The following is a 25661-nucleotide window of genomic DNA, read 5'->3' as shown; positions in this document are numbered from 1 at the left end:
GTGTTACATGTCCTGATAGTGAAATACAGTGTAATTCGTTTTTCACTATTTAAAGGCTATCCGTCCCATAGGATAGAATGGGGAATACTTTGAAACATCTTACAAGTATATCTTCCCATTGGGACAAGATAGCAAAATGGAGTTTAGTATGCCTGAAGTCAGAATGTAGAAATGCATCTTTTAGTAAAGATGATTTTTTTATTCTCTGTGTGAAAATTCTCTCAGACAGCCACTTGGGGGTCAAGGAGTGTACTGCCTTTCCTGGATGAGTAAGACTGGGCTGAATAGACCTTGGCTGCATTTAGAGTAGCGGGAGAAGATTTCTTTGCACCTGAATGGGCCTTGTCTGCCTTGGACAATGCTGTCTCCACCTCCTGCCAGGGAAGCTGGGTCAGAAAGGACCAAACTGGTTTGGACTAAACACAGGCACTCTCTGGGCCAGAGAACAAAGAGAAATGCAGTATAAATATTGGGGCCCAGAGCCCAGAATGTTAGAACTTGCTGTAATCAAGGAACCTGCGAAGAAGAAGAGCTGGGAGAACTGCTAGGAGAAGTACTGCTATGCTGTAGTGTTGTTGCTATGTTGGGGTGGCCTGCAGTTGCTGCTTCTGTCTTGGGCAGTGCTTTTACTGAAGCACTGGATTGAACTTTCTTTACTTGTGCTCAGTATCTCCAAGGGCTTGAAATAGAGCTTGCCTCCTGTTCACAAAGTTTTCAGGGACAGCAAAGACTTCACTTATCTCTGGGTACCACCTCTGGAACCATGAGTTTCAGTTGCCACAGAGGGGGAAAGCAGCCAACACTGTCACCGACACTGCTGTGGGCTCCATGTCCTGAAGGCACTGCTGAAGGCACCGCCACACCTTGCACCGCAACCCTGGTCTCACCAATGACGACGGCTGCTGCCACCACCGAACCGCTGCTTAAAACAGCAACCTGTGGGCAATGCCTTGCTTCACTCTGTCTCCTGGTCTTACCGATGAGGTTGCTGCCCACTGACCTCAACACCCATGACGGACCACGGTTTGGGGGCACCGTTCGTAAGTCACACGATGCACCACCCCGTCTCATACCGCAGTCTGGGCCAATTGACACCAGCTCCCATCAACTGGCACTGTCACTTGCACCACGACCTGTCAGCACTGCCACGAGCACCACCTCACTCCGCACCGCAGTCCTGGTCTCCCAGACACCGAAGGATGACCATCACCGAGCCACTGCCTGAACCGCAACTTGAGGGCACTGCATGCCGCACTGCTACGCTTCACATCTCAACCCCGACGGTTGCCACGACCAGCCCGCACTGACGTGCTCGGACGGAACCAAAGTTACTGTTTACGAGTCTGTTTACACTAACACTGGTCTGCACTGATGCGGTTGGCTGGAACTGTTGGATTCTTTTGTTTTCACCACCATGGTAGCACTGGACGGAGATGCAGACTTCAAGGAACTGCATTTTTAAGTCATACTTGCAAAGTGGCTATTTTTTTTACTGAATGTTGGTCTTGTATCGTTTTGGTCTTGTTTGCACAGATAAATATTGGTTATCTTTCTAAAACTGGTGTGGTGTCCTTTTGTAGTGTTTTCACTGTATTACTTTTGGTTAACTTATGTTCAAATGCTTCACACACTGCCTCTGAGATAAGCCTGACTGCTTGTGCCAAGCTACCAAGGGGGTGAGCAGGGGTTATGTTAGGAGTGTATCACCCTTATCCTGACTAGACGGAAGGGCTGCTATTTGGACAAAGGTGCAAACCATTACCATTACCATTACCAACTAGAGACCCCCATTTCTAACAGCAATATTTCAAAGAAACAAAACATGAAAAAAAAAGTCTGAATCAAACTCATCACAGACCCTCTAATGAAACAGAAAAATCCATGAGATCTAGTGGTTCAAAGGGTAGATTTGTTAATAGGTACTTGTAAAAAGGATGTCATTATTGTCATGCCCCCTCCACCCAATGTCTCCTGCCTTGCATAGCTTTAGGACTGCATGCCATAACCCTGCTACACAGTAATGTAGTACCTGCACTTTCCCACCTAAAGAATTATGTTGCTTTACATTTACCTAATTAGTTTATTTCACTTTCCTGTAAGGTCATTCTAAATGTCAAATATAATGCACCAATGAAATGGAAATTAACTGTCATGTGTCTGCACCATGTAATTACACTATCCATATGAGACAAAAATACAGGGCTTCCAGGAGTACCACTGTGCTCTGCCAGAGCACAGTTTAAAAGCACTGCGTTGACATATTGTGAAAAAGAACAGCTTTGCCATGTAGGGAAACCTATATTTATACATTTCATAAGACTCGCTAATGTGTGCCCTGTAATCCCACAGAGCATGGTACTTAATATATTTAAAACATGACCCAAATCATATTAGGAATAGTGTGCCCTCACAGTTTCTAAAAGACCACAATTGGATTTAACTGTGTAGGTTAGCTAAATGATACACACCTATTCCTAGGTATTATTTAAATCTTTAGATTATATCTTTGATTCATTTTGCTAGGATTTTCCCTACCAAATGTATTTTCCACTTAGTATTAAAAATTGAGTTTAATGGTGAAATCAGATTTTTAGTAACAGTAGTGTAAAAGTAACTTTATTAAAATGTACTTTTTAGTGCCTGCGCTGAAACTAGGTTAAATCATTTTTTTCCACCCATTTCACTGCACTGGAAGTTGAATTAATGATAATGCACTGTGTCAGCTATTGTTCTTCCACTTACTACTCCTTCCAATTGACTTGGACAAAGGCATGGTGCCTACCTTTCTACCTTCGTACCCTCCAACAAATATGGCCAATAATTTTTTCAGGATTTCAGATTAAATATTTGTGTTGCTTTTGAAATAGGTTGAGAGCTGGTCGGTGTTGATGGAAGGTCTGGACTTGTTCTTCTTGCAGATCTGGACTTGTTCTTCCTCCTCACGAATGGAACACACTCACAATCTGCAAGATTAGCCATCTGGATACTTAAGTTTAAATCATCACACTGCACAATAATGCATTTCACAGTACCAAGTAGATTGTCTCCTTGTTAATTTTGTTTTTAGCTAAATAATTAAGACTTTCTCTACATTTAAAAATTGTTATATGACTTCCTGGTAGAAGTTGGATTTGGATTTATTTTCTAGACTGTCGCAATTGTACTAAGTTCAGAGTTATTGGCATCTGGAATGGTGCTCCAACGTTTAAACACAAAGGGCCTCATTTACAAAACGCCTGCACCTCCGGAACGTCACTTTTAATGATACTCAGGTGGCGCAGGCCTCTCAATCATACTTACGAGGCCATGCAAAGCCACCCTGCATGACTTTTCATGGCCTCGTAGATATGGTGTAAGGCATTGCAGCGCAAGTTGCTGCGTTGCCTCAACCTGCATCAGTAAGGCGAGCAATGGACTTTGCGGTTGGTGTTCCCACACAACAGCAATGGATTTTAACACATTCCCAGATTTACAACATCACGTAAATCAGGGAATGCGTCAAAAACGTGTTCCTCCGCAAAGGTGGTGTAAGGAGGAGAAATAACTTTTTTTCTCCTTGTTTTTTCCTATTTGTACATGCAATGGGGAAAACGCCTCTATTTATTGTTTTTGTGCAGGAAGTTGTCCCTTCCTGCACAAAAACAATAATTCCAACAATGTGGACACCTTTGCACCATGGTGCAAGGGTGCCTGCGTTGGCACAAGGCAGCCATTTGTGTGCCAGCGCATGAAATAGGAAAGGAATGTGCGATATGGAGCGTTTCTGCCCTTCTCTTTTGATGCAGGGCAACGCAGCGAAGTGACTTACTTTGCTGCCCTGCGTTAAAATCTTCTAAAGAGGCCCAAAGTAATTATTGTGTTGCACATGCAAATCAGATTCGGATGGATTTAGACCTGTGCTCAAACTAATTGTTTGAGAGATAGTGCCTCATTGCGTTTTGACGAAGAAGCCTCTTGTGAATCACATTACAGGGGGTCGAAACTTCGACGTACCCATATGTTAACTGTATTAACATAGTATTTAGTTGTCAAACCTGAGCTCGAATGATATTCTGAATTCTGCCAATACAACTACCATGTAGTGCATTTCTTGTCACCTTTGTCACTAAGCACTATCACTGGGGCACTCTATGGAGCACCTGGTTGTATATCCTTATATGTGGTTAAGATTGTTGTAACAATGATTAAATAACTGTGAATTCAGTACATATGTCAACGCTGGTTCTACGTTTGGAAGAGAACTATCTAAAATCTTCCGTCAGAGCAGAAACCACTGTATTCTTATTCTCATAAAATGCTAATTGATCTTTGATAAGTTGTAAGACATTAGTAATGAAAAGCTATAAATTTATGCTATGCTTATTGATTTGATCTCAAAAGCCTTCTAGACTATACCTCAAACGGTAAAGGGATGACTGCTTGGAAATAGTCTAAGGGCCTGATTACTACTTTGGCAGTGTGGCAGCTGGCTGTCATGTCAGCACCCCGCTGCACCACTGCCGAAGCTGCACTGACACTGCCCGCCAGATTTGAAATTTTGTCCTGGTCTGGCAAGTGGCGCTTTAGCGGTCCAAGGTGGTGAGACTTAGAAAGGCACCACAACAGGAATGCCAAAGCAAGTTCCTGCACTGCATGGACTGTAAAATCCATGCTGTGCAGGAACTGGGTGTGCACGCAGTCAGGGGACACACCATGTGCCCCCCTGCATGCACCCCATGGCCCTGAGGCAGCGGGGGCCCTGTAGGGCCCCCTCAGTTTCCTCACTGCCACCTTTTTTACTGGTGGTCTCACCGCCATGAAAACTGTGGCAGTGAGTAAACTTGTAATATGCTTGGTGGTGCTGCAGCTGCACCGCCAGTATATTCTGGGCCTCAGTCTGCTGCAAGACTGCCAGGGACTACGGATCCCTAGCGGTAGCAGCAGTCCCATGGCAGTCCGACCACCCAACTCATAATAGTGCTGTCGGACCACTGGTGCGGCGGTGCCTGCACCCCCACCGTGGTGTAGTCATAATCAGGTCCTAAATCATTTTCAATCCCCCTGGTTAGCATTTCAAATCATGCTTTTTGCCCACTCTGCCACTCGAGACAGAGGCCCACCTAATGCAAACCAGTACAAACACTGCACCTCATGGAAAGAGGCAGTCTCAAACTGCCAGGTCCCCTTGAGATGAGACCACGAGCAAACCGTGTGAGGTTTCAGGTTTATTAGGCCTCATTAGTGAGGTTGTATTATTTTAACACCCATAAGACTCTTAGAGATTGTTGCTGAAACTGATATAATGCACTGGTACAGTTTTCATAATTCAGATGAAGTCTACTTTTATGGACAGTGCCAATGACATTGCAATAGTTGAAAATTGATAGATGGGCAGAACAAAGAAATGTCTCAGTTTACCACAATTTTCTAGATTGTGTAATTCATTTTTGTTATTAGATGGTTACCCAAAAAACACCACACAAAATATTTTATATTGATTAAATGGCAATTTCTATGACTGTGTTATTTGATGATCACCCACTGATATGGATGGAACCATACAGGGTATAGGTGGCCGTAAGTTCCATGAAGAGGTGAAAAAAACAGTTTGACCCTGAAACCCTCATTTTCTTCTGTTTCTTTCCATTGATTTCTAAATAAGTCTGCGCCCAAAGGTTTTTTATACTTGTTGTAACTTTTAACCTAACCCATGGGTACTCACAAACATTTTCCTGGGGGACACAAAGTTTGGTCTATGGTGTGACCAAGGGCCGCACTGATGTCAGCAGGGGGTGTAAAGTGGGTGTAGAGTAGGCAAAGCATGTATATCTAGTGGTTGTCTTTAAAATGAAGGTATTCCTAATGTTAAGGCCCTAGTTACTTCCTTTCCCTAACTGCAATTAACCTTTAAATAAGTGTTAGTGCTGAGTCGAGTGCGCCGAGAGGGCCACATGTAAAGGTCAGGAGGGCCTCGTGCGGCCCCTGGGCCGTTCTTTGAGTATCACTGAACTAACCTATTTTCTTGCTCTTTGTTTATTGTATACTGTGTCACACCTCCAGGATCTGTTTCACCATTATGATCATAATGTCATAATGTCAATAAGTATGCCAAAGTATGTTTTTACAGCTGCTTTGTAAACTACTTCGATCAAACTATGTTTCAATTATGTAACTGCTCATACGTGTTTAATCAATTATATTTTGTTTAATTTAAATAAATCAACTAATTGCTCTAGACCGGTTTCACAATAGGGTAGGCTAATATTTTGGCCCGGGAATTGCTACTTGTTATGTTTTTAATTTCTCTACATGCTGTTTAATACATTTCTTTCAATAGTTTGCCTCAAGCACATTTTACCTCCGAGAGGTTTCCCCATAAAATGTGATCCACGTTCAGTGTACTTCTCATTATTATGAATGGTTTACTGAGAATATCCTGATCCAAGGCAGTTAACTGTTCTTTTTAGTGCAGAGCTTTTAAATAGATGTGCTCAAATTTGTTTTCCCTATGTAAATATTTTTACCCAAATTATATTTCTTAATGTCTAGGATTATTTAATTTTTTATCGAATGCCAGTTTTATATATGTATGTTATTTATTTATATTTATTTATTTCAACGTTTTGTAAATGCTACCTGTAGTTACTGCAGAGTGCGATGGTTGAATGAGAAAAAAGAGACACTAAGACAAGGGCACATAGGGCCACTTTAAAAAAGGGAGCACCAAATCTATATGTTTACCGTTATCCCCATTAGTAGGGTTCAGTTGTAGGCAAGAGATCCATTATCATCTTACTTCGGAAGTGTTTGTACCTCAGGTCAGAAATCAGGCTTTAGTTCAGTGCAATTTTAGCATGTCAATAAAAGAATAAACTATTGTTTGTGTTAATGTGTTCTAATGATCACGAACTAGGTGCATAGGCCCTGGAAGGAGGGGTACCGAAGGGGTGGCATCACCCCAAATTAATCATGGTGTTCGGAGTGTGAATGATAAATAAAGATGCCTTTACATTTTGTTTCTATCTGGTAACATTTCCTGTGCTTCAAATACAGAAGTCAAATGTCAAGCAATGATTTGTGGCAAATGCCTGTTTATTCTTTTGAAATTAAGATTGGTGTTCACTTTTTTCTAACTGTAAAGCAAGATGATTTTGTAAACTAAATTATCGGGCATGGTTATAGTAAATTTAATTCTTCTAATTCATAATAGAATTGAACTGTCTGTAAATGAACTGTATACTATATCAGCAACTTCGGAATGCTCAAATGAAACACATTTTTAGTGTAATTCTGAAGTGTGTTGGAAACAAAGATTTTAATAGGATCAAAATAAATCAAGACATAGGCCCTGACTATGATGCCAGTCAGACCACACACTGACAGGCCATCTGTGGTGGTCTGACTGTCAACAGGCCTTCGGTCCAACTGCCAAAATTCGATGCAGGCCATCAGATCCCAAGCCATCGTAGGGAAGACCGCCAGCTACAACATGATCATCAGATCCTGACAGGGTGGTGGTCGGAATCACAATCATGAATGGGGGCTGTGCTGAGTCAGGCACCACCATCGGGAATACAATATCCCTTTCCAACAGCCTTTTCATGTTGGAAAGACTCCCATGAAAAGGCTGTCAGAAATGGATTTTGGTGGCTCCAAACAGGGCCTGTCCATCATGAGCCCGTATAAAGGGGTCTAGGGGGCACTTTTAGTGCCCCTACTCACCTCCATGCACTGTGTGCCATGCACCACATGGTGCATGGTACAAGATGCATGGATGTGCATGAAGTGCTCCTTTACACTGCTGCTTGTGCTGCAGTTCTTTTCCTGGGCCGCAGTACAAGCCACCATGTAAAGGAGCACTTTGCGACCACCAGCCCGGCAGTCGCATCGTAATACGGTGGTTTGACTTCCCCAAGCCTTTCAGGCGGTCTCCTGACCACCGTGATAGCTGGCGGTGGTCCTACTGCCCGCTATTGTAATCAGCCCCATACTCATTTCCTGAAACTCGATTTCCACACATTATCAGTTGTGCTCTTTTATCAGATCAAAACTGTATGTCTGAGCAAATTTAGTGTTCATTTCAATGGAAAAAGTGCTGACTGGAAATTACACTGCACTACAATGCTTTAGTAATATATTTGCAACAATATTCTCCTAAAAGCACCACCAGCTACATATTACACCTTACCACTCTCCTGCTGAATACATTTGCTACTCTTATTCTTTGTATGACGCTTGGATTTTTCACTATTCCTAATGACTTCAGTGATGTAATACTGATAGCAGCAACCACCCACCCTGAAAATTGTTCCAGCACTACTGACTATGTGTGAGAAGGCATATCAATAGTTATAGCTGCACAAAGGAGTCACTGGGGAATCCCAAAGGTTGATGCAATGACTTTAATACCCGGCTCCAACAGCTTATCTGATATGATTGTACTGATTGCCCACTCATCTCTGGTGACTGTGTATTTATCCCCACGGAAAGCGTTAGATTGCTGTAGAGAGAAACTATATTGTAGATCTGAGTTCGGTGTTGCGCTTGCAGACATTTATTATCCTTCCATATGGCAATGTACTCTGTACTTCTGCACCTTTTGCAGAGCGCCTCAAACTTGACCTGAAGCACTTTGGTCAGTGTTTAATAAAGTTCATGGTATAAATTTAGATGAGCAGGAGGAATCTAATGAGCTTATTGTATGGGAGATAATAGGTCACTCCAGTAAGAAAAAACATTAAATCAGTGCTTGCTAGTGCACTGTACCAAGATTCCATGGGGTGTTGCAAATGTGGCAGTCCAATTCACCTTTAGAAATAACACAGCATCCAAATGTTTATTGCAAGGAAATCAGTACGCAATTTCAGGTCAGGGTTTGATGCGCAGAGGATTTGCAATATCCCATCTCCACTTTTAAACTTTTCTAATTGGGCATAAACCTACATAAATTCGGGAAAAAGTAGAAGAATAATATAGTAGGAATCCAAAATTGAATCAATGTTCTCGAAATGCATGCTGGTAAACCCTACCTGGGGCTTTTTACCAAACTCAATAATTTATCATTCATTTTGTTCAGGAGCCAAGATACCATTCTGGTGAATGAATGCTTCAAATCGGCAATATTTATATCAAGAGTTTATGTTTTGCAAATCACAGGTAGTACAATGTACAAGAACCTAGCATCATAATGGTCAAGTTTCTTGAAATGTGGGGTCGCTTGTAGAAATTGGCCCTTTAAAAAAGTCAGTGTAGAAATAGCTCAAAAAGGGTTCAGTATAATAAATGAAGCTGCTGTTCTTATCAAAGATTGCAACTGAGTTTGATGGATCCTTTATTTAACACTTCGTCCTGTAGAGAAAGAATGTTCCGCCCTTTATTTGTCAAACAAAGCACAACTTCACAAGACTCCATTGGCTGTCAATTACTTCTGAATTTATGGAGTAAACATTACACCAGACTCTAATCAGGTGGCATTTTGAAGGGCAGACCAGAATATTTGCTAATGGCAAAAAGGGATATACTGTGAACAAATAGGTATCCATATAATATGTTTCTGAAGCACGAGGTGTGTTCTGTCATCTCTGCCCAGAAATTCTACATTTCAGGCAAGAACACATACATATGTGTTCCCAAAGGCCAACTTAATTTTACAGCTCCAATGAAACTTAAATTAAAGTAATTCTTGAGTGTACATGATTGGTTGCTCATCCTTTGCAGAGACTAATCACAAAATGTTTTCGCTGCATGAAGCACATTTTAAGGTCTCTAAAATTTTTGCATTTTTATAGACATATTATTGCATTTGCTCTTTTTTAGCGTACCATAAATCCAGGGGCAATAAGCATTTGTTGTGCTAACAATGTTCCCAGCGCTTAACAGGCGTACGTCCTTTCATAAGTTTTGGAATGCTAAAAGCTGCATCCTATAGACATTCTGAGATAGAGGAATTTACAATGAAAATAAATCTCAGATCAAAACATAACTTGATGATCTAAGCTCTAGAGGCATCTTAACCAAGATTTATTAAAAGCAACGAGGACAACATAATGGTATTCATAGCAACATTGTTACCCAATAAATATTTGATAAATTACTGCTTTTGTTGATACAGTGGATGCCAAGAAAAGAGCTAATGTATCTTCATATACACATTACTTTAAATCATATTACTTACTTCCGTCTATTATCCTGTAGGTAGATTTGCATCTTGAATTAAATACTGATCCTAAATAATTTTGTTTTGAATTTGATGATGTTGGAAATGGCCCTTTCTGCAGTCTTCCCCAACATTTTGCCTTCCTCCTCCCTTTTTTGCTGAATAAGTATTTGTTGGCTTTAGGATATATGTCTAATTTACTACTGCTAACCAGTACTAAAGTGCTTGTGCTCTCTCCTTAAAACATGGTAGACTTGGCTTACACCCAATTGGTACATTTAATTCACTTATAAATTGCTAGTAGAGTGCACTAAATGAGCCCTGGGCATGTAAATTAAATGCTACTAGTGGGCCACAGCACTGATTTTGCCACCCACTTAACTAGCCTTTAAACATGTTTCAGACCTGCAATTGCTGAGCCTGTGTGTGCAGTTTACACTGCATTTTCTACCTGGCAAAATAAATATTTTACCTGACCCAAACCTTACTTTTAATACATATAAGTCACCCCTAAGGTAGGCCCTAGACAGCCCCAAGGTTAGGGTGTAGGGTATTTCAAAGGTTGGACAGGTGCTTTTAGGTTTTACATGTTGTGGTAATAAAACACTCTTAAATTAGTTTTTCACTATTACAAGGCCTATATCACCCATAGGATAACATTGGAGTTGCCTTATTACATTTTATAGGTGCAATTTCCAAACAGGAAGAGATAACCCCTTCAAGATTTGTGTCTCTGGAATCCTAATTTAAAATTCTAACTTTGGAAAAAGTCAGAATTTAAATTACAATTCTGAAAATGACACTTTCACAAGGTTACCATTTTCTTGACTCAACCATTTGCTGCCTGCAGCCTGTCTCTGGTCACATGACTGGGTGCAGTTGGAGGGGGGCTTTGTGTATAGGTCCTGGACAGCCTCACACAATGGGAGCTTAGGTGTGACTGTTAGGGCCATCACTGAATGGACTTTGTCCGGTCTCCACACAAAAAGGGTTGCATACACCCTGTAGTTAGTCTATAGACAGGGCTGTGAAAGCAGGGCATCTTTGCACTTCAAAGGTGTGCCTCTAAAAGCTTCTCCCCACTTCAAAGGCACACCTGTGTATAAATGAAGAACCTCAGACACCACCTCTTCAGTACACTTCTGGACCTGTGGATCCTCTGCCAGGAAGTAAGACTGCTGTGCTACTGAATGGACTGTCAATTTGCTGGACTGCATACCTACTGCATGTTGCCCTCTTGCCTGGGGAGAAAGGACTGGACCAGCAACACATCTTGAACACAGGACCCCAGAGTGACTTAAAGGACTAATCTGCTTGCCTCCTAACCTGAGCCTCAGGCTCCCCTACAGCTCCTGGGCCTGTCTACAGCGTGTTCCTGACCACCAAGGGATGCCCATCAGGATCTAGCCTTTTGAGTGGCTCATCTGAGTCTTAAATAAAACTTTTGGGTTCTTTGGGACAACGAACGGGCACATTTGCACCGGAACTGTGCTGCTCGCACTGAAACTTGGCACGAGCCACATCCAGCTCATCTCTTCACACAGCAAGCATCGATCATCATGGAGGACTGCCAGCGCGAGGCTGCAGCCCATCCGCACTTCCGCGATGTACAACCTGTGCCGAATGCCACATCAACCAGCAATGGTCTTCTTGCTCCCTCTCCAATGCGAATGGGACCCATGGCACAAATCTTGAGAAGGTAAACCTTCAGCAGAACTAACCGGGGACTGTAGTTCCACTCGCCTTCAATCACAGTTGGCCTGAATTTTTTACTTTGACACAGCCCAGAGCAACCAGATAGCTGCGGTTGGCGTTTTATGTTTTTAGGCACTATATTGTCGTTAATTCTTTAAAAGTTCATAACTACGGATCTACTGATTGGAGTTTTTTTGGTGTGGTCTTTTTGTTTATTACATTAGGCTCTATCTTTCTCACCTGGTGTGGGATCCTTTTTGTGTTGTGTTTTCACTGTTTTTCACTTTGAAGTTATGCACAAATACTTTACACATGGGCTCTAAATTAAGCCTGACTGCACTGTGCTGAGCTACTGAGGGTTGAGCACGGGTTAATCTGGGATTTGCTTGTGCCTTACCCTGACTAGGTTTGTGGTTGCTGCTTGACCAGGGCTCACACCCAGTCAACCAGTAACCGAATTTATGAGACAACATTTCTTTTTATCCTATTGTCTGTGTTTAGAAAGCGCATGTATTTGCTCTTTCATGTCCAGCATGTTCCTTGGTAATGTTTAAAGTTTTAAGAGTCGTGTCAGATATTATGAGTTTCTTCAAGAGGATCTCTGTGACAAACATTAAAGGAAATGTATTCATGCTTCTGAACGTAATTAAGAAGAAAAAGGAAATAAGTGCTACTCCAGTGAAATACATCAAACTAAGCAGAGCACATCTGAATTGTTTAGGCCTTTGAAAAACTTGCTCACTTAACTTTGACAACACAATTGTCTCCTTGTCATAAAACGCGGAGGCATGCTGAGCCAGTTTTTCCAAAGAGAAAATTGTGGATGTCAGCAGTAGGATTGAACCAAACTCAGATGCGGGGCAGAGCACAAAAATCAAAATGCACCAGATGGAAACAAGATTGGTTTTATGTTTATCTCTCTTCAGTAGTCATTGTGAGTACAATCTTGTTACGCCTTTCTCTTTCCAACGAAAGTCCTCCATCATTGGCATCACAGGACTGTGGCATTTTGAACAATTCCTGTTTATGCGAGTGCTACATAAAACATCTGTTGTTATCCTCCTATTTGAAAGGGGTGGCATCTGCATGTGGAAGGTCAATTTTGTACCTGCCTGTTGTCTCAAAAATCTTGGAAGGAGACATTTGAGATAAGTTTCAGGGTACATCAGCCAAATTACTCTTATGTTGATACCTTTCAATTCCGCAACCACAAAACATGAACGATTGTTGACTCGTGAAGTTGTATTTGATGCAATTACCACATAAAGAGCTGTCTCGTTCAAAGCATCTTCACCAGCAAAAAATTGCCGCACTACTGAAGTATGGAAGCCATTTTTTCTTTTTTATTGAGGCACCATCATAGAGATGATGGCTATAAGGCACAACCAACACACACTGTTAAAAAACAGCACAATCATACCGTTCTCCCAGGAATTTCTCAATGTGAAGGTTTCAGCATTTGTTTGGCCAGAGACAGGTGTGGAACAGTATGACATTGGGGAATATCTTCTTTATGCAAGATCCTGAAGGCAGCCTTCATTCTTGGTATCATTAAACCTGTCGGCTGCAGCTGCTCACAATACTATAGACAATCAAATTTTGCTGTATAGGCTGTTGTGGAGATTAGAAGGCTGGTCAGGGTGTTATGGTCCTTTTAAGTCCCATTGGGGACAACTGAGCTTTGGGGTTCCCCAAATATATGTGATCACCACCGCCTCTTCAAGTGACACAAGCTGTCTTTGGCATCGGTGGGTATGCCGTTACTACTGGTAGCAACCTATGAAAGGCGGGAGGACTGCAGCAAGCGCCAGGACACCTCAGGGTAACCGTGCGCTGTATAAGTTTTCCTAACATAACATAACATAACTACTCATCCAGTGGCTTGATTAGAGAAGGGCAGTGGGGCTCTTGACCATCAATAGCACAAAACACAAAAAGAAAGGCCTATTTGAGATTTGCAAAGAGACAAAAAGGGCGTTGCTTATGGAATCAGCATTGACATTTCGAAAAATACTTCACAATGTTTTTAGTAATTTGATCAAAGAAAAGATTCCCACATTCTTTGGGAGAAGAAGTAATTATTGCCAACTGCTATAGAACAGACCATATAGAAGTCAGGCTTCACTAACTTCAGGTATTCTGCAAGGAAGAACAACCCTTTAATTCGCCTTTGGATGTGAATGCAACCATATCCAATTCACAGGTTAATGAAAACAATTAAACAGCATGCTTTTTAAGAAAAATAAGATGAAGTTAGAAACCAGCACGTGACAAAATCTTCAACTGCAATTTATTGCATGTAAAAGCAGCAGCTGTGGAAGTGAAGCTGAAATGAACCACAAATGAACAGGTGATTAAGCATGTGAATCATTGCCAGGCACAGAGCGCGAAGGGCAATGGCGCATATATTTATGTGCTTAATAGCAAAATTGGCAAATACTTGATATGCAGAAATAAGCAAAACGTCAAGCAACAAATAAAAAAAACCCTTTCATAAATGCGGCGGTGACTCTTAAAAGAGAAGTAAATAGATTAGGGAGTTGCTTCACACCTCTAGCATGAACATTTGTTTTGTAAAGAATCTATGTTAAATTATTTGTGCTAAATCTTTTTATTAGATGGACGATTACATTTGAATTGCTCTAAGCTCTAAATGAAGCATGCCATAATTACACTATAATAAACACGGACATTTTAATTACTTCCTTATGAAAGACTATCGTAATCATATCTCAGTGCCGTTGCGCATTAACTTAAGCGTTGGATGACTAGTTTTCACCACTTCCCTTCCCCATGAAGCATTCGTGACTTAAAGCAGTGTATCAGTAATGCAATTATTAAACTGCTTTTGGCCCTTGGTGAATGTGCCTCACTGTGGGTGTAAGTGTGAACCCGGTGAAGTGTGTCGATGGAATCTTCTAAATGATATCTACCCCTTTATTTCAAACATTAAGGCAAACTATAAAGGAATCTTGTACTTCATATGTTAGCTGTACTGAAACGTTTTTAATTTTCAAAATGGTGCATTTTGTGGTACCAAACATATAAATGTCAGTTTCTTTATATGTCTAGCCCACTAGAGAGCGCATACGCTTTTTATTGTGAGGCATATTGTGGCTTACCAAGAACATCAAGTCCTTGAAGCCAGCCCATTGCTTATCATTGGTTGGCTTTCTTTGTCACTCATTTGCCTGCTGCTGTCCCAGCTTGTCAATCCCGTGTTTGTCCCTCCCATGGAGCATTGCCACCTTACAATCTCTTTGATTGGATGGTATCGCTGCTTCCACAGCTTGCCTTTTAAGCACTACTTTTTTCATTTGTGTGAAGCATTCAATTAGGGTGCACATGTTTTTGAGCATCTCCTTCATGTACGTCTCTCCCCCTGCACTCTGTGTTGCTCTCTGTTGCCCTACTGCTTCCCCCACTCCCCCTTGCACTCACCTGTGTGCTTCTTTCAAGTGCTTTCCCTACCTGCGCTCTCTGTGATGCTTCACCCCAAACCCCATGAAGGTTTGCTCCCACCCACCCCACTGTTGCTTTCGCATCCCCTTTCGCCCTCCCTGTTACTTTTGTGTCACCTCCTTTATTGCTTTGCTGTTTGATCCTCACCCTCCTGAGTGGTTTCTGTAACTTCATCTGCTGTAAAAAAAGAAAAGTTTTTGCTTGTTTTAATTTCCTTTTAGTTAACGATCAAACTTGGAAAAAAGATCAAAAACTGCATGTGTTATTTTGTTGGTGCGAGCAACAACAAAATGAAGAGCTTGGCCTCATCAAAGGATTTTTGCATTTGACTTTAGCAAAACTGTGCAGCATCCCAGATGCTTGGCAACATGGCTAGAAACCATTGGTCAAGGCAATAGGTCACAATAGATGAGACCTATTGACTTTGCCAATGCCTGTTTAAATATACTGCTATCTCCAATGTTATTGCGATGTCTAACCCAATAACAGATAAAGAGTGCATTATCAGTGTGTTCAATAGAGATCTATGATGAAGGATGTTCCTACGAAAGTCAATATGTCTTCTACAGGCACTCCTAAAGAGCACCTCTACCTTGGCAAATCTCCAACTTTTGGCCTTATTCGGAATTTGGTGGTCCGACTGCCAAAGGACCGTGTCCACGACTGCTAGGAGACCACTGTGCCGGTGGACTTCTGACCGTCTTATTAACTTTAGGGGCCGGCGGTGGTTTTTCGGCAGTGGGCAATGTATTTCCACTTATATTGATGCCTGTGTGTACACATATATGCACAATATATGTGGAGAAATTCCAGCCATTGCCGGTGTCTGACCCATATGTGGGCCATCCCAGTAATGGGTATATTTTACCAAAGCACTTACCTGCCTTTCGCAGAAGACGGGGTCATATTCGTCAGGGTCAAGAAGCTCCTGTGCAGGGGGGACCTGGAGAAAAGGATTCACATTGAAATCTGCTGGGAAGAACTGGAAATGGGTGCGGGAACTGGAAATATATATAGAGAAAGAGAAATATATAGAGATATATGAATAGATATAAGTGTGTGTATTCACAAAAAAAAACAAAGGTTACAGGGACATTATAGTTCTGTTCAGATTTTAAACACTAACCTGCCTACCAGGGAACCTGGAACATTTTGTGGGGGGGGGGGTGCAAGGGTCTCCCTCCCATGGCTGATTTTGGCCCTGTAAACCCCATCCCCCAGGATACTGTGCATTTTGTTTAGTGGAGGGGGTTACATGTGCCCCTGGGCTGTTTTTTGGTCCCCAGGACCCCATCCCCCTGGGCCCACCACTGTAATTATGTGGAAAACAAAACCCATCTCCCGGTGGATTTCGGCCCAGGGTTCCCCATCTCCCAGGGCCCAGCCATATTGTTAATAGGAACAGGGGCACCTAGCCCCCTCCCTTGGCCACTTTCATCCAGGGACAGGCCAATTAATAAAGGGGGAGGGGGCCATGTGCACCCTTTTCTGGGCCAATTTTGGCCCTGGTGACCCCATTCCCCCTGGCACGGCCATCAAAGGGTGGGTGCCATGCTGCCCATTCAGGGCACCCACCATATCCTCCTTGGGGCCATGGGGGACTCAAAATGTCCCTGCCACCCCAGCCAGTTCACTGCATCCAGTGAGAGCCTGCATTACACTAGCCTGCAGGGAGCAGCTAAAAATGCTACTCCCTGCTGGTGGGAGAAATATTCAGATCTGTTTCCGTGCCTAAATCACTGCGGGCAGGGAATCAGATCTGAAGCCCACTCACAGCTGGCAGGAGCATTTTTAAAATTCCCGCCAGCTGGGAGCGGACTTTGTGTTGCTGTCACTTGGAAGGAGATTTTAAATTGCTACCACCAAGTGAGAGAAAACACAGGTTTCCCTGGCAGGGAAACTGCTATATCCTGAAGGTGGGCACCCTGGAATATAGCAGGAGCCAGCCCTGGGGGATAGGGTTCCCAGGGACTTTATTGGCTCCAGGAGGTGGGGCCGTGTGGCCCCCTCCTCTTTGGTACTCAGGCCAGGCCATGGGAGATAGGGTTTCCGGAACCAAAATCGGTCAGGGAGAGGGCCACGTGCCCCCTCACAATCATAATAAGGATGGGCCTGGGGTAAGAGGGCCTGAGGTCAGAATCATCCTGGGGAGCAGGGCACGCAGCCGCACCACCCCTTCTCAATATCGGCTGGGGGACGGTGTCCCCTGGGTCGAAATAGTACTGGGGAGAGGGTCCCTGTGTACCCACCTCCCTCATATTAATATTTATTAATCCCCACAGGACATAGCCCACCCGGGGGCAAGAAAAACAAGTACGGAAAACTGCACATATTTTAAAAAGAATATATTTTGCTGCAGATCCACTGACCCAATACCAGAGTCCTTCAAAGCTCTGGACCTGCCCAATGTTTCATTGATGATAGATGGCTTGAGGAATGGTAACTACTTTTGAGGTCTTGCTTTATGTTCACAAGTTGGGAATGACAAAAAGCATGTATTACACACGGGTGTATAAAACCAGTAATGCTCCGAGAATTCTACCACATGAGCCGACTCCCCATAATGTGATAGCATGGGTAATTATGTACAATGGATAATAGATTAATTTGCTGCCAGAGCAAGGCGTATTCTCTTTCCAGACCTGAATGATATATGCCATCAATGTTACTGCACCTATTATTGAACTAAGCATAATACCAGTATAGGATGCAAACACGGTACAATGTAATGTATGTTTATGTGCAATAAGCAACTGATGAAGTAAGCATATGTACTGTGTTAACTTCTAAAAACCCAATAAAATTTGCTTAAAAAAGAAAAATCAGTTATCCACTGTTTGGCTGTAGTACAGTGAGCCCCAGCTACTCACTGTTGCTTGAAGAGTGGAAAAATGCCCAATCCTAGGTTCTCATGGAAATAGTACATTACCTCCTTGTTGCTGCTGCTCAATTGCCATGGTGGCTCATTGCAGTGAGCCACTGTGGATTGACTTTACCACTCACTAGGCGGACGTGATTGCTTGATAGCCGAGTATTACTCTGTATCGGGTTAGGCACGCACCGTAAAAAAATAACAGAGGAGCTCCTCACTTCCGTGAGCAATTGCATGCCTGGGGGATATTCCTGACATATGTAAAATACTGATTCACTCTATACATCTATGCATATTCTGTTACAATTAATTTTAAGTACATACCTACACCCAATTGTGCCTTGACACTGGAAGAAGCAGGGATGTGAATGTGGACTGTGAGGCAATGAGAATATTTACACACATATTAATGCATAAATTGTTGATTTTGGGAGCAGCCTGTTGTTAAGGGTGGAGGGGCCCTGTGCGTCCAACTCTTTCTGATGCGTAAAGAGTGTCTGTCAGACTGAACAAAGTTCAGCCTGAAAGACACTCTTCTTGTGGGAGTCAGGCAGCCAGGCACTGCACATGTGCTAAATGCGCAGAAACCTGGCTGCCTGAACTGAAATTTGCTGAGCTGAAGATTTTTTAACCCGGTGGGCGTGACCACCTCAGCCAGGCAAAGTCTTCTATGAGCCTCCTCCTCATGACGAGGGGGAGCCTCACTGATAGACCCGGACCTCTGCGCTTCAGTTTTAAGCCCTGAAATGTCCATGGCTGAGTGCGCATCAGTGATGCTCGCCACAGACTGGGATGAGGTCAGTAGTCTCACTAACCACATCCCACTCTGTGATCAGTAAGGTACTGCTGCCTCCTCTCATTGGCCAACCCATAAGAAGGTCAGTCAATGACAGATGGCAGCAGTCCCAATCCTCCAGGAACCATCAAGGCTTCCCTCTCGCCACCCAAGATTACTGCGGCTACCTGGTGAGATTTTTGCTCAATGTTTGATGTCTGCATGTGTGTATTTATGAATTTATATGTATTTGTGCATGCATGACGTGAATGGGTGTGTGCGTGTATATGTGCTGAATGTATTTGTGTGTATGTGTGAAAGAGGGTGTGCATGTGTGTTTGTGTATGTGTATTTGCCTGCCCAACTCGCTCTACATGTTAAGGGCCACCACTGGTTCATTTGGTAGGCAATTGTGGGGCATGGGGCAAAAGGAGGGGAAATAGACGATAACACCTGCTGAACAATTTCCATACAGCTATTCATTGGCATTTACACAACTGCCTCTAGTAAGCATATTTAGTGTGTAACATCCTCTGTTTATGTCAGCTGGTTTCATAGATTTGGCAAGGCTCTCTGTATTTAGAGAACTAAAGTTGTTTAAGTTCATAATGTAACATTTTGAATATAGAGGATATGTCATGAAGCCATAATTTGCACTAGACTTTTAATTCTCTAATTTATTTGCATTAATTGTGTCAAATAAACACATCTGAACAGTGCTAATTTTCCTTTCCTTTTATAGATACCTTGGGATTACAAGACCCCTGACATATCCTGTGAGGCAGAATGGGAAGTGTATGGCCAAAATGATCCTCTGTGTTTGGCTTCTCTCTGCTTCCATCACTTTGCCACCTCTCTTTGGATGGGCCCAAAATGTCAACGATGACAAAGTTTGCCTCATTAGTCAAGATTTTGGCTACACCATTTATTCTACAGCTGTTGCATTTTACATCCCAATGTCTGTGATGCTCTTCATGTACTATAGAATTTACAAGGCAGCCAAGAGGAGTGCAGCCAAACACAAATTTGCTGGATTCCCAAAGCACGAAGAAAACGAAGGAATGGAGTCGGTGAACGGAGTGGTAAAACTACACAAAGAATCAGAAGAATGCACAAATCTCTCAAAGCTCCTAAGAAATGATAGGAAAAACATTTCCATCTTCAAAAGGGAACAAAAAGCTGCCACGACTCTTGGTATTGTTGTTGGTGCCTTTACAGTGTGCTGGCTTCCGTTTTTCATACTTTCAACTGCAAGACCATTTATCTGTGGCACTGAATGTAGCTGTATTCCCTTGTGGATGGAGAGAACTTTTTTATGGTTGGGATACGCCAACTCTCTTATAAACCCTTTTATATACGCCTTCTTCAACCGGGACCTGAGGACGACCTACCGTAATCTGTTACAATGTAGATACAGGAATATCAACCGGAAATTATCGGCTGCTGGGATGCACGAGGCACTGAAGCTTGCAGAGAGGCCAGAGTACATTCTGTAAGGTTACTTCCCTTCTATTATACTATATCCATTCCACACTATTGCATGATTAGGTTCATCAAGTACAAGTTGTACAGTTATCAATGTTTTTTTTTTACTTGAAAGGGGATTTTCGGGGAAACAAACAAAATGTATGTGAAACATTGCCACAATGTAGAACCTTGAAAATTCATTGACCAAGTTCGTGGTACACTTGTGTAAGACCTGGCTGGTGACAACAAGTGTGATGTCGACAGGTGCTTAATTAGTAAGAAAGTAATTGCAGGGGGCAATGTTTTTCTTAGAACCTCGTCACCTGTGCTGCTAAGGTCACCCCATTTCAAGGTTGCCTAATCTGGATTCCACCTCATTCCTCTGTCTTCCACCACCCTACACTTCCTATGTCCTTATCTAGCGCTTACAGGTACTTTTTCATTCCTGCCTTCTACCTGTGTTGCTGTTTTTTTGTCTTTTCTGTTTTTCTCTTCCTGGGTCAAAGTTTAATAAGGAAAAATAAGTCCAGGACACATGAAATGTGTGCCTGTGCCCACCACCTTCAAAAACCAGCAGTGGGTGTGGACCTTTTGCAAGGTTGTTGTCTAACGAGGTGCGGTAACAGCAAGGTATTGCAGCATTCTAACACTACCCTCCTCCTTTAGAGTGGCATGATAAATAAGCAGTAATATCACTAATTGGGGATAATTATTTTACCACATGTTGCAATATGCTCTGTGTCAGTGTATGCGCAACACAAGGGATGACTTGGTAAAATTTAGATCCCTCAGTTTTTATTCAGTTATTTGGGAGGAGTTACCACAAGCTCCATGCGGGTAGTAAACACGTACTGAAGGCCAGATTTACTAGGAAGTCACACAAGGGAATACAACTACATTGCGTGGTATAAGAGGAAGAGAGCAGAACAAAGCCATATCAATTAAGATGTGGCACTGTTCCCTTCTCTCCCTCCGCTGGTATACTTTTGGATGCCATACGCCAACGCAGACCAGTTGCTCCATAGTGGTAGGGTGTCTTGAGTTTCCTAAAGAATAGATTTATAATTGAAAGGGGTTGCTTCCGGTACAAAAACTATGCTTTAAGGCTTTTCTCACTTTGTAAGTTTGCTATACAATGTAGCACACATGCAAAGTAGGAATAAAGAGGAAAAACTAAAACATTTCTCCTCGCTGCACCAGCCTCAAGAAGAAGGATTTTGGCACAAGTAACAATTTTTTGTAGACAGGGATTTGCATCAAATGGAAATGTCCATGCACCACCCATGTTATGCTCCCTTGATGCAAACTAATGCATGGCAGCGCTCTGAGCAACTTCATGTTACTTTGAGATATTATCCAGCACAAATCTAACTTTACGTTGGATATTAAATTCCATCTTGACAATTTGCGTTGGGTTTGAGTTACAAAAGTAACACAAATATGACACAGGGTTCGAAAATATGGCCTACAGTTTCCACTATATTATGCATTGTTATTTTTATAATGCAGTCATAGTGTTTTACAAATGTGATAGCAACAGATCACTATTATCTGGTTCAATTTGATACTTAAATGCACACTTCTTGCATGTTCTGGTCATTCTATAGGAGGGCTTCAGAAGTAGCTTACAAACTTGATAGTGGCAGTATTGGTGGTCAGGCAGATCCCTGATACAACGTTGCCGTGAGGGGAACGGCTGTTCTGTCCCTTACTGAGCCGTGATGTGAATGGCATACCTGCACATTAAGAACTTCATTTCCCAGACGCCGCAACATCGCGCACAGCATCCGCGTCACAGAAACGGCGCCTGGAGCCCTCAAAAGCAGCGAGGGCATACCGCAGCGCGGGACGCACACGGGCGTGCCCGGGCGGTGCCCGGGCGAAGCCCGGGCCAAGGGCAGGCCCATCGGAGCCAGAAGGAGGCTGGGCTGGGCCACGTCCCTATCACCAGTAAAATGGGTAAGAGGAAGCTGGCTGGAAATCAGGTACAGGGGGTTTCTAATGCTAAAGTACCCCGCAAATCCACTTCTATCATCTCCTATTTGACTACAGCTGTGGGGGTTTTGAATAATGAAATTGAGGTTGCCGAAAGGGAACTGGGCATAACCTCGAGAGAGTCTGAAGACCTGTTACCTGTTCAAATGTCATCTATACCCCTGGATCCTGAGGTGATCGTGACTAATGGCCCAAACATTGCCACTGTACTCCCGGAGATTGCTGGAACTGCCATGGGGGAACGGGACTTATTATTGGAAGTTCCTGTTATTGAGGCGGTAAATATGTCTAAATGTCAGGATTATAAGTCACAGGGGTCACGGGCTGCAGTAAAAAAAAACAGTAAAAAACAAAGGGGGCCCAAAGCAAGTATACCAAAGCCTGTTTCTGGGTTGGATGATAATATACAATTGGCGCTACGGAACCTGGTGGAAGAGATTTTCTCGTCGCGGTTTGATGCCATACTGACTAACGTTGCTAAGGATGTCATTGACACTATGAATACGTGTGTGGCGGACCTGAGGAGAAAATGTGATCGCTTGGATTCTATGATTGACTCTTTTAAATCCGATGCAAAATGTCTTTTATTGAATAGTGGACGGTTAAATCCAGTGTTGAATCCCGGTTCTAAGGTTGATCCTGCTGATATGCCCTCACAAATGAATCTTTCTTTATCTAGGGTTAATCCAAATTTAGAGGCGGTAGCCAGTCATTTAGATTCTAATCCACGAGAAGCTGGTGATGGACTTCTTTTGGCTGGTGACAAGAACGGTATTGATTGTACTCTGGGCAGCAAGAACGTTTTATGGAACAAGAATGTAGTGCCGCCAGGGAAAACACTGTCTCCTAACACATGCACAATTAATCTACCACCAGAAGCCACTCCTCTGGTTGTAGTTTTAGTAGGGGTTCCTCCTCTAACAGCTGACGATGTCGAACCCACAGCTGCCCTATTGAGAAAGACCAAGCATTGGTGCGAGCGTCATTCTTCTGGCCCTGTTGGGATTTCTGCTAATATTATTATGGCTAGGCAAGTCGGTTGGGTGGGTAATGGTCCCAAATGTGTTCCTGGGGATTGTATTATAGTTAATTTTAATGATCACAAAACACCTGGTAGAATGCTTTGGAATGTAACGGACCATTTTGGTGGGGATATCAGAGCTGTGCCGTTGGGGTTCTTTTATCCCCCCCCCTAGGAGAATGTATGACCTTATCAACCCTCCCCAAGCGGGTAGGTTTATCTCCCATGATCGAGTCAGTAGGTCATTTAATGGAAGGGAGAATAAGGCCGTAACATTACCAGTACAATATCCATCTTTATTGCCCACTCCCATGGATAAAGGGCTGTTGACATCTAATAGTTTTTTTCCACTAACCCAGATGGATCAGAATGATTGACCACCGGGGTCAGGGGTGCCTAGAGCAGATTTGATCCCTGTGGTCCAAGACCTAGTTGAGAGTAGTGAAGATTTCACCCGAAACTGCAAAATAATTACCTGGAATATTGCCGGCCTCAATTCAAAGAAAACCGATACTCTATGGCTGAATACCATAAAACAATATGATATAATCGCTAGGCCTGGGCGAAAATTCCATTCCGTTCGCGGAAATTGCGATAATTTGACATTTTCGCGTTCCGCGGAGAGCGTAAAAATGTCAAAAATTCCGGTTTCCGCAGCTTGGCGATAATTTGTTTCTTGCTCGCGCTGTAAAATAATACATTCTCGCGCGCGCGCGATCGCCTTACCTGAATCCCTGTGTTCGCCGACAAGTTTTCTTGATCCGGTCGCGTTCTCCATGAGATGTTGTATTGTTTTTAGCCATTTGCGCTGTCTTGTGACAGTTCGCGCCCGCAGTGACGTCATGCGTCGCGCAATCACGTCTTTCTTCTCGCGATCATGCACCGCGAGACAACTCAAAACAAGATGGCCGCGCCCGCAAGCAACCACATGGGTAAGTTGGCGACCCGCAACCATGCAGAAAATCTCACGAACATGCCGGAAAAAAACTTCCGCATCTTCGCGATATTTCCGCTTGTTTGCGATAATTTTAAACATTTTCGCGATAATTTGCGAAAGTTAATTTCGCAAATTCCGCCCACCCCTAATAATCGCCCTACAGGAAACATGGGATAAGGGGGACGGTTTTTGTATAGATGGGTATAGTTCTTTCTCCCTACCGGCATGTCCATCTAAGGCTGGTAGAGCGAAGGGAGGTTTGATGTTCCTTTTGTCCCATAACCTTAAAGGCTCACTATCAAGATTAGAGGTTGATTCGGCCAATTTACTGGTTTTAGTCGTAAGTCGCCCAAATAATTTTAAATTGTTACTGATTAATTTTTATAATTCAAGTGACAGTATAGTAACTAATCAGCACTTGAATAAACTGAATGATTTTTTAGTTGAATACAGGAGAGATCAATCGACTATCTGTTATATATTACTTTTAGGGGATTTTAACACTCATTTATGTGACCATTTTTGTCATATATCTGATAATTTGGTTTATATTAATTCAGTGACCCCGCACTTCGAGCATTCCCCTCGAGGTGTTGCCTTGGAGAGCTTTTTGACTGAAATAGATATTTTTGAACCCTCTTTTGCTAATTCCACTGATCGTTATTATACATTTAAAAAAAGCGAGAAAATTATTGATTATATCTACTTGTCTCATAATTTGCTTGATAAGGTTATCTATTACAATGCCATATCCTCACCTTTTAGCGATCATAATCCTGTTTTTTTGGAATTGGCTTGTAATTGTGGGTTCTTAGAATTGGGAGAGGCAACACTTGGTCCTAATAACTTGGTAACTCGCGATCAAGACAGGAGACTTAAGTGGTCCAAAGTGTTGCCTACTCTATTTTTTAATGATTTATGTATGAACACTAGGGACCTTATAACAGTATGTAGCGACCCCTCAATTTCAGAGGTCGTTACATTGGAAGCTTTTGTGGGTATCTGTTCTCAGATTGCTACAGATTTGATTACCAAATCCAAAGGGTATGTGCAATTGAAAGAAAAATGGTTTGACGAAAATTGCTCGCAAGCACATCGTGCTTTAATCTTAGCTTTAAAAACTTCTCCGCAAGACAGGCCCTTGATAGCGAGTCGAAGGAAACTTTATAAGCTTGCGATCCATAGGCGAAAATCAGAAATTAAAGCAGAAGCCTGGGATGCCCTCCTATCTGTCAATGTTTTAAAAGATAGTGCCAAGTTTTGGTCCATTGTCAATACTCCCCTTTTTACAGGTTTGGATAA

General features: G+C 42.7%; 1 protein-coding gene across 2 annotated transcripts in view; it reads left to right on the top strand.

Moving 5' to 3' along the window:
* Positions 1-25661, top strand: part of HTR7 (5-hydroxytryptamine receptor 7) — a 635768-nt gene that overhangs the window by 552824 nt on the left and 57283 nt on the right. For both annotated transcript variants that reach the window (XM_085614963.1, XM_085614962.1), the window contains exon 2: positions 19682-20431. In XM_085614963.1, the coding sequence (XP_085471089.1) occupies positions 19682-20431 (750 nt within the window). The remainder of the gene's footprint in view (positions 1-19681; positions 20432-25661) is intronic.

The sequence above is a fragment of the Triturus cristatus genome, chromosome 1_2 (genome assembly GCF_964204655.1).
Source record: "Triturus cristatus chromosome 1_2, aTriCri1.1, whole genome shotgun sequence".
NCBI classification, from domain to species: Eukaryota; Metazoa; Chordata; class Amphibia; order Caudata; family Salamandridae; genus Triturus; species Triturus cristatus.
This window is presented reverse-complemented; position numbering and strand designations above follow the sequence as displayed.